Source organism: Engraulis encrasicolus, chromosome 17, assembly GCF_034702125.1.
Source record: "Engraulis encrasicolus isolate BLACKSEA-1 chromosome 17, IST_EnEncr_1.0, whole genome shotgun sequence".
Classification (NCBI taxonomy): Eukaryota; Metazoa; Chordata; class Actinopteri; order Clupeiformes; family Engraulidae; genus Engraulis; species Engraulis encrasicolus.
In genome coordinates, this window is record NC_085873.1 from 25,005,042 (window position 1) to 25,014,099 (window position 9,058).

Here is a 9,058-nt window from a genome sequence, read left to right on the forward strand (position 1 = left end):
TGGCACATGAAGCACCTTGGAAAGATTATTATTGTGAAGGTGGTTTTGAAGGCCAATGTGGGTCATGACCGCGAGGCCAAGTTGGCCTGGCCCCTTGGGGCCTCTGCCCCCCTGGGACTGGGCCCGGTAGGCCCTTGTATGAATCCACCCCTGTGCTCCGTCGTATTCTCCCTAAATCCTCTCGTCCCGCGTAATCTCTTCTCCTTGTCTTCTATACATACACTCTCCTCTCTTCTTCTCTCTCACTCCTTTTCTCCTTCCTCCCTTTCTCTCTTCTGTAATCTCTTTTCTCTTGTCGTCCCATGCCTCTTCTCCACCCTCCTCACCCTTTATGTGCTGCATGGTCTCTTCCTTTTCTCTTTCAATCACTCTCACTCAATGAGTTCTTACATCAAGTCAGCTTTTTTATTGTCAGTTTCTTCATATGCGCAGGTCATACAAGGACATTGAAATGACGTTTCTCTATACCAGGAAAGGACATAGACGCAGGACTGACATTTACAGACTGACATCAAAGTGCAAGACAGAACAAGTAACAGTGATGGACCGATAACAGTAACAGTATCTATATGGTGAGTGACGATGAAAACAGAAACGTGAAAGTGGCGTCTCGTCTTCAATTTTTCAATGCCTTTCACACAAGGATGATTGTGGTTGGAGATGACAAAACATTTTGTCTGCGGTGCATGGCACGGCAGCCTAACCACCAGGGCCTGAAGATGAAAAAATCTAGAGAAGTGTGATGTCTGATAAAACATGAAGAAGAAGAAGAAGAAGAAGAAGAGGAAGAAGAAGAAGAAGAAGAGACAGAGACAGAGACAGAGAAAGATAGGAGTTGAGAGATATGTGTCAGAGAGAGAGAGAGAGAGGGATATGGCTGTGGATATGGCTAAATAAACTTGAAACTTGGATGTCTGACCCTGTTCATACACATTTTTCTGAGTCGTCAGATGATTTTGCATCAACATTTTAACAGAAATTTGAGCAAGTGTTGAAACTCTTGAGCCAGGTCTAATTGTAACTTCTGCACCTGCATGGTTGTTCTGTATCGCATCAAACCATTTCCATCCCTTCTTTAGCGATACAACTTCCAATAACTTTTCCAAACTTCCCCCACTAACTTCTTGATACGCATCACATGAAAGCAAGTCATGTCATTTATGGAAAAAGGGCGACAGGCCAATTAGCTCATCAACCTGACTGAAGGTGTGAGGTAATTTGGATTAGCAGTTCAAGTTCACACCTTCCCTTGGCTTCCCGATGCTTCCACAATTAAAAAAAGTCAATTTAACATCTTCTAGAGTGCATTTGGTCACAGAGCACTCTCTAAGTGTTTAGCACTGCATTTTTTAACTGTGTCTTACGGTCACTCCCACAGTTCTCTCCTTGTCCTTACACGCCTCCCCTCACCTTTTTTTTTTAACTTCTGAACACCACTCCACACCTCTCCTCTATGACGCCCCCCCCACCACTCTTCACATCTCCCCTATTTTTCTCCACACCTCTCTCTGCCCAACACCTCCTCTTGTCTTTTTCTCAATGGCAGACCCACCCTGATCGCCAGTACTCTCTGCCCTTTTCTAAACATTTTTCGTCTTTGAAAATTAAACATACGGTGTCCTCATAAGGTGCCTTGGTTGTCAAAAAAGATTTAAGTGACCAAAAATGGTTATCCAGTAAGTGCAGGGGCACAGTGTAATATTAGAGGTGACAAAAGTGACAAAAGACAAATAGTCCAAAGAGGAATCGATCAAACATTCCATCTTTTCTCCTCGTTTCTTTTCTCCTCTCTGATCCTGTTCTCTGTCCACTTCCTCCAGAATTGGTCATACTGGAGCCATACTAGTACGATCTTGGAAAATCCCCTCTCAGTACCAATCTGGTGTGCTACTACACTGTGGCAGCCATGGCCAAATGGTCTTGTGATCAGAGGGTTCCAGGTTCGAATCCCAGACTTACCAGGTGGAACACAGTGTGTGTGTAGTCTCCCGCACTCATCCATGGTTGAAGTGCCCTTGAGCAAGGTACCTAACCTAATTACGTACCAAAGGTAATTTTGGATAACAGTGTCAAGTACTAAGTGTAATGTAGTGTCAATGTAGTGTAGTACTGGCCCCATTGGCACAATCTCATCTTCAGATCTCAAACCGGAATATGTTCAGTGTCATGTCTAGGGCTGTAACGATACACTAAACTCATGATTCGGTTCATATCGCGATTTTTGACCTACGGTTCGATACACCCCAGAGAGAGGTTTTTAAATGTATCTTTTTGATGATCGTTTATAGGATTATAGCACTATCACATCATATCATGTGGTTGTTTTCTGGACTGAAGGGTAACAGAACTTTGAAAGGGCGTATCACGATACTGCCTTCTTGCATCACGATACAGTATCGTAACTATCTCAGTTCTATACAATATCGTTACAGCCCTAGTCACGTCATATAATTGTGTACTGGAATAGCCCTGTACAGATCATTGGCAATAAAATGGCACACTTGTGTAGCTCTGACCCAACATGACTTTGTGTCATTCAGAAAGGCCTTTCAGCACTGCTTATGGGGCCCACAGGGAGATGGGCCTCTTCTCTCTCTCTCTCTCTCTCTCTCTAACACTTCTGTCTCTTTCCCATCCATTTCTCTTTCTACAACTTTCTCTATATCTTTTTCTTTCTCACCCTTTCCCTTACTCATTTTACCTCTCAACTCATATCTTTCTCTGTCTCTGTCTCTGTCTCTTCTTCTTCTTCTTCTTCTTCTTCTTCTTCTTCTTCTTCTTCTTCTTCTTCTTCTTCTTTTTCTTCTCTTCTTCTTCTTCTTCTTTTTCTTCTCTTCTTCTTCTTCATCTTCTTCTTCTTCTTCTCCTCCCCCTCCTCTCTGTCTCTCTCTCCCTGCCCCTCTCTCTCCCCCTCTTTCTCTCTCCTGTTCTTTTTTGTCATGTAACTGCATTCTGCAAACACGTGTACAAAATTAAACTTTTGTCACCTCTCACTGGCTCCTGGAGCCCTCGCTCACTCTTTGGCCCTCTCCTTCCCTTCTCTCTCTCTCTCTCTCTCTCTCTCTCTCTCTCTCTCTCTCTCTCTCTCTCTCTCTCTCTCTCTCTCTCTCTCTCTCTCTCTCTGTCTTTCTCTCTCTCTCTGTGCCAGGCCCCTCTTCTTCTCTCCATACCTCACTGCAGAGCCAGTTGAGCCATCACTCAGAGCCTGAGCCTTGTGCACCCCGCCCCCCTCCACCCTCCACCCTCCCCCCTCCACCCTCCACACACACACTCCGTCTTCTGGTGTCTCCCTCTCTCTCTCCCTCTCTCACCTTCTCCTCTCTCCTTATTCCACTGACCATGCATGTTCCAAAAACAGATATCATTTTCATTTGACTGCAACTCCTCTTCGAGTCCCTCGCCCCTCGCCCCCCATCCCTTGCCCCTCTCCACTGCGCCCCTCCTGGTCTGCAAGTGTCCCCCCACCCCACCCTCCCCCACGTGCCCTGGGCCCTCCCTCTCTTGCTTCACCAGTTCCTGTCCAAGTCCCACCACCGCACGGCCATACTACAGAACATAGAACCCTCAGGCCTGTCTCCGCCTACCAGAGCCCCCTCTCGACCAATCAGGCGTTCAGGTGGGTGTGGTTTCACATTGGCGGAGCCAATGGCCGTCGGTGGCGATGGTATAAAATAATGTGAGAGTGTGGGCTCATTCGCTCTTTCTGTCAATCCGGCACTCCTGGAGGGGGTGAAAAAGAGAGACGCGGGGGTCATTCTGAATTTTATAACACAAGAGTGCGGACAGCAACACCAAAAAAAACATCACCGGCACGGATAGACGTCCAGAGGTCCTTCCTCTCATCTTAAAGTTCCTTCCTTCCAGCCAGGATGGAGGACGCACACACCAAGTCCCCGGCCGATGTTCTGGCCGGGTTCGGCGTAAGTGAGGCCACCGGTCTCACCCCCGACCAGTTCAAGAAGCAGCTCGAGAAGCATGGCTACAATGGTGAGAACCCAACAGAACCGAACAACACCGAACAGCACCGAACAACGCAGAGCAGAACAATGCAGAACAGAACCGAGCAACACAGAAAAGAATCCAACAACGCAGAACAGAGCAGCGCAGCAAAGCACATTGAGATTTGTCATTCAACAACCCAGAGCAGCACAGGGGAGCATAAAGGATGAAAGGAAGGGTCTCAATGTTAGACCTAGACTTAAAAACCTTAACTTATAATGACTAATGACTATTGCCATTGAGCAATATACTATGGTTAGAACCGAACTGAACCAAAGAAAACCGAACCAAACAGAACAGCACACCGAGATAGACCTTCTTTTAACTGAAACTTTAACCTAGACTTGAAGGTTTTTTTTAAAACTTGCATTCAACAATGCACAAACCAGCAGTTGCACATACTGAACCAGTTGTCAATGACATAGTGGGGCATTGAGGTGTGGTGTGGTGTAGACTTGTGCGAAGTGGGATGGGGAGGGGGGGGGGGGGGTATGACAGAGGTATGGGGTTTAAGTGTTGAATTAACACTGTATTTTTAACTGTGTACTATTGATGAGATTGGTAGTTGGTTAACGCAACACCTATCTTTGCTTGAATAGATAGAGCAGTCTCTTGCAGCATTGAGGAGGGGGATTCCCACTGACGAATGTGTGTATAGCACTTCCAAAAATGACCCAACAACAAAGAGAGAGAGAGAGAGAGAGAGAGAGAGAGTAGACATGAGACAGCTAAGAGGCAAGGGAAAAAAACTGTCACTGACTTCACAGCCTAAAGCTCCCCGAGAGAGAGAGAGAGAGAGAGAGAGAGAGAGAGAGAGAGAGAGAGAGAGAGAGAGAGAGAGAGAGAGAGAGAGAGAGAGATGTAGCGTAGGGTATGGTATGGTATGGTAGAGTGGGGTTGGATGCGGCAGGACGTTTCAGTGTCCAAAATAGCCCATAGGGGAGTGAGAGAGCGAAACAGGTGACTGACTTGCCTTAGGGCCTGGGCCCGGGTGATTTGAGAAGACTTGAGTAGACCAGAGATATTTTAAGCTGGTGGGGGCAGAACAGACTGCAGGGGAGGACGATGGGGAGGGGGGAGGGAGGGAGGGAGGTAAAGGGGGGATAGGCGGGGAGGAAGGGAGGGTTGGGTGTGAGGTGGAGGGTGTTGCTAGGAGGGGTTGAGTGATCAGAGCAGTGATTGATCACTAACAGTGGTGGTGGGGGAGGTGGGGATGTGTGGAGTGTTGGTGGTGGTGGTAGGGAGGGGGTCTGGGAAGGGGGCAGGTCCAATCAGTTGAGGATTACACGTGTGACAATCAATGGTTGATTGTAACTTGTCTTTTAAGATTCAATCACGTCTCAGATTAGGTGCGCGCAGTCATTTTGGCAGCCTTCATTCAACCCTTTGACAGTTGAACTTCACACTTTCTAGTTGATCCAACTCTCTTAAGTGCTCAGTGAACACTCCAAAATGCACTGTGTGTGACAAGAACAGATGGAGAGACAGACAGAGAGAGACAGAGAGAGAGCGAGAGAGAGACAGAGGCAGCAGTTAAATGAGTGCGAGCTGATCAGCTGTTTGTTTTCTTGCTTTGGTTGAAGGTTGGAGACGACTGTGCTCCATGTAGCCTAAATCCCCCTTGTCCTTCAGACTGTCACTAGAGGTGTCTCCACCACATGTGACTTCGCCGCAGCTCCTCTCTCTCTCTCTCTCTCTCTCTCTCTCTCTCTCTCTCTCTCTCTCTGAAGCAAAAAAACAATCAAAACTCCAGACATTTAAAGGTCCTGACATAAAAAGAATCCAGACATTCAAGAGTCCAGACATTCAACATTTTTTGGAGGTCTTTAAATTATAATATATTTCACTGTTCACTTTTTGTGTCACTTTTTGACATGTTCATGCAGCTACATTATGCAACTGGCTGCTATCCCTCCTCTGTATATTCATTTAGTGGTCCTGGCCTTGTGTTGCATTGCTCATGAGTACACACTTTCTTTTGGGGCACCTGCCTGATAATATCCTTGAAACCCTTAGTATACAACGTATCGTTCATTTGCAGTGCCATAATGTGGTGAAATACACTACAATTGTCGAATCAGGCGAATCATATACCCTTTTGATACCCCATAAGCTTTAGTCTTCAAGTTGCATATTGTGTGTTTGTGTGTGTGTCAAGATTGTGTTTCAATAACTTTCCATTTTCCTTTTCTTCTTCCTTCTTCTTCATCCATCTGTATCTGAACTGCTTGGTCCTGCCTTTTCCATACCTTTCTGAAATGGATTGCTTCTGTCTGCAGAGCTTCCCGCTGAGGAGGGTAAGTCTGCCTATAATGTTCAGCACTCAACACCTCTCCCGTGCTTTATCCATATTCATATACACATACTGTATATGCTCCATACCGTCTCCATTAATGCGTCATAAATACTCTACTCTACTCTACTCGAAATAGTCCTACACTGTATAGCTCCTGTATGGGCGCAATAGCCAAGTATCAGTTCACATTTCACAAGTCACACTCAAAATGTCTCCTAGTATCCAATGACATTCCAATTACATGGAAAAGCCCTAATGGTCACTTTATACTTTCTGTCTTTCTCTTTCTCAATTTCATTCTTTCTCAATTTCGTTCTTTCTTCCCATCTTTAATTTTCTTTCTCTTTACTGTCAATTTCTTTCTTTCTTTCTTTCTTTCTTTCTTTCTTTCTTTCTTTCTTTCTTTCTTTCTTTCTTTCTTTCTTTCTTTCTTTCCCTCCATAGGAAAGTCCATCTATGAGCTGATCATTGAGCAGTTTGAGGATCTGTTGGTCAGGATCCTGCTGCTGGCTGCTTGCATTTCCTTTGTGAGTATATCCATCCCCTCACTCTGCCACCACTTACCACATAGTGATAGATAGATAGATAGATAGATAGATAGATAGATAGATAGATAGATAGATAGATAGATAGATAGATAGATAGATAGATAGATAGATAGATAGATAGATAGATAGATAGATAGATAGATAGATGCCAACCAGATGCTATTTTAGCGCTCACAAACCCAGCACTGACTGCACAGTTTAAACCCAACACCACACTGCTCTGCACAGTTTAAACCCAACACCGCACAAGTTGCAATGCGTTTGGCCTTGTTCGTTTAAAAAAAGCTGCTCCGTGGCCCGCTGGCATTTGGGTCTTTTTTTAAATCTTCCAACCACTAAAGCCACCGCCACCGCCACCGCACCGCACCACAGTGTGGTGTGTTACCGCAGTGTAGCGCAGCCTGGTGTTGAATTACACCGGCGTGGCAAAGCCCGACGCAGCGGCCAGCTGCACTGCCTGCCCATCCATCCAAGATGGCGGAGAGTGGTAGGGTGGTGTGGGATGATGGGGTGGTGGGGCAGTGTGTGGGGTGCGACGGCCGTGCGCATTCCTCCCCACCTGAAATAGTTGCAGCGAGGCCGGCAGGGGCTCCGATTTGCGATCTAGGGGTGGGTGGGGGGGTGGGGTTGGGGGGGTGAAGGGTCAGGGGCCATCGGACTCTGGGGGTCATCGCTCAAAAATACAGCTGCTTGTCCTATACTTGCTTCCATGCTACAGGGCACATTCCCTCCCATACAGTTGCTCGTACACACTTATAGTTACACACTACAGGATAAGCTGCTAGCCCACACATACAGCCTCTACATACTTACACTCTACCCTACTAACGGATAAATGGACAGTCACATGGGCCTACTGTGGCTGCTAGTAGTACTATACTGACATGCTACAGGACACGTTGGCACTCAGACAGTTGCTAGTATTACACTTATTGTAAGGGCAGCCATGGCCTAGTGGTTAGAGAGTTGGTCTTTCAATCTAGGGGTTACCGGTTCGAATCCCCCACGACCTCTCCCTACACCTCCATCCATGGCTGAAGTGCCCTTGAGCAAGGCACCTAACCCCACATTGCTCCAGGGACTGTAACCAATACCCTGAAAAATAATAGTTGTAAGTCGCTTTGAACAAATGAAAGCGTCAGCTAAGTGAAATGTAATGTAATATTGTTACATAGCCTACACTACAGGATGAGATGCTAGCCCACACATTTAGCGTCTACATACTTAACACTACTACCGGATGAATGGTCTTTCTCTTGTTATAGCCGTTGTACTGTACACACATAGGTACTGTATAGTTACACATTAGAGAATGAGTTGCTATTTAATACCACATACTTACACACTAAACCGGATAAACTGCTAGTAACCTACACAGTGACATACATATGGCAGGCATACATAGGTTCACTCATACAATGCAGCTGCTAACCTGTACATTTAGCTTCTAAATACTTAAACCCTTTACAGGATGCATCCTCATTTTTCAACTGCTATTCCATACCTATAGGCCTACTGTACAGTAGCTTTTGCATACTTAACAGGATGGACTTTTCCATACTCCACAAGATGGGTTGCTAGTGTGTGTGTGTGTGCGTGTGCATGTGCGTGTGCGCGCGTGTGTGTGTGTGTGTGTGTGTGTGTGTGTGTGTGTGTGTGTGTGTGTGTGCGTGTGCGTGTGTGTGTGTGTGTGTGTGTGTGTGTGCGTACTGTACTTCAGCTACATTACCGACATCATATAGCCTACTGTAGCTGCTAGTGCCTACATACAATACTTAGCCTGCACGTCAAACGTAGTCCAGTTAGTAGTGTAAATTCAACACATCTCAAGTTACGTAATTTAATCACTCTTTGGAGTTAGGCCGGCTGTCTAAATGTTGAACGACTTCAAAATGCCATATACATAGGATGGATGCTCACTCATATAGCTGCTAGTCCACACATACTTATATTGCGAGAACATACTTACATACTTGAATTCACCCTACAGGATGAATGCTCATTCATACAGTTGCTAGTCCATACTTACTCTCTGTCATACAGCTTCCAGTCCATGCATACTTACATGTGACAGAATGAATAGGCTAAAGGAAGAAAAATCCGCACTCACAAAATGCGTCTCATTATTTATTTATATTACCACCATGTCCAAAATTTTTGGACATGGTGTTAATATAAATAAATAATGAGACGCATTTTGTGAGTGCGGATTTTT

General features: G+C 45.6%; 1 protein-coding gene across 2 annotated transcripts in view; it reads left to right on the forward strand.

The window, feature by feature from the left end:
• The first annotated feature begins 3,686 nt into the window (after positions 1-3,686).
• The window catches only part of atp2a1l (ATPase sarcoplasmic/endoplasmic reticulum Ca2+ transporting 1, like), a 25,580-nt gene continuing 20,208 nt past the window's right edge, over positions 3,687-9,058 (forward strand). For both annotated transcript variants that reach the window (XM_063222031.1, XM_063222032.1), the window contains exons 1-3: positions 3,687-3,987; positions 6,279-6,296; positions 6,740-6,822. In XM_063222031.1, coding sequence (XP_063078101.1) covers positions 3,870-3,987; positions 6,279-6,296; positions 6,740-6,822 — 219 coding nt within the window. In that variant the 5' untranslated portion in view covers positions 3,687-3,869. The remainder of the gene's footprint in view (positions 3,988-6,278; positions 6,297-6,739; positions 6,823-9,058) is intronic.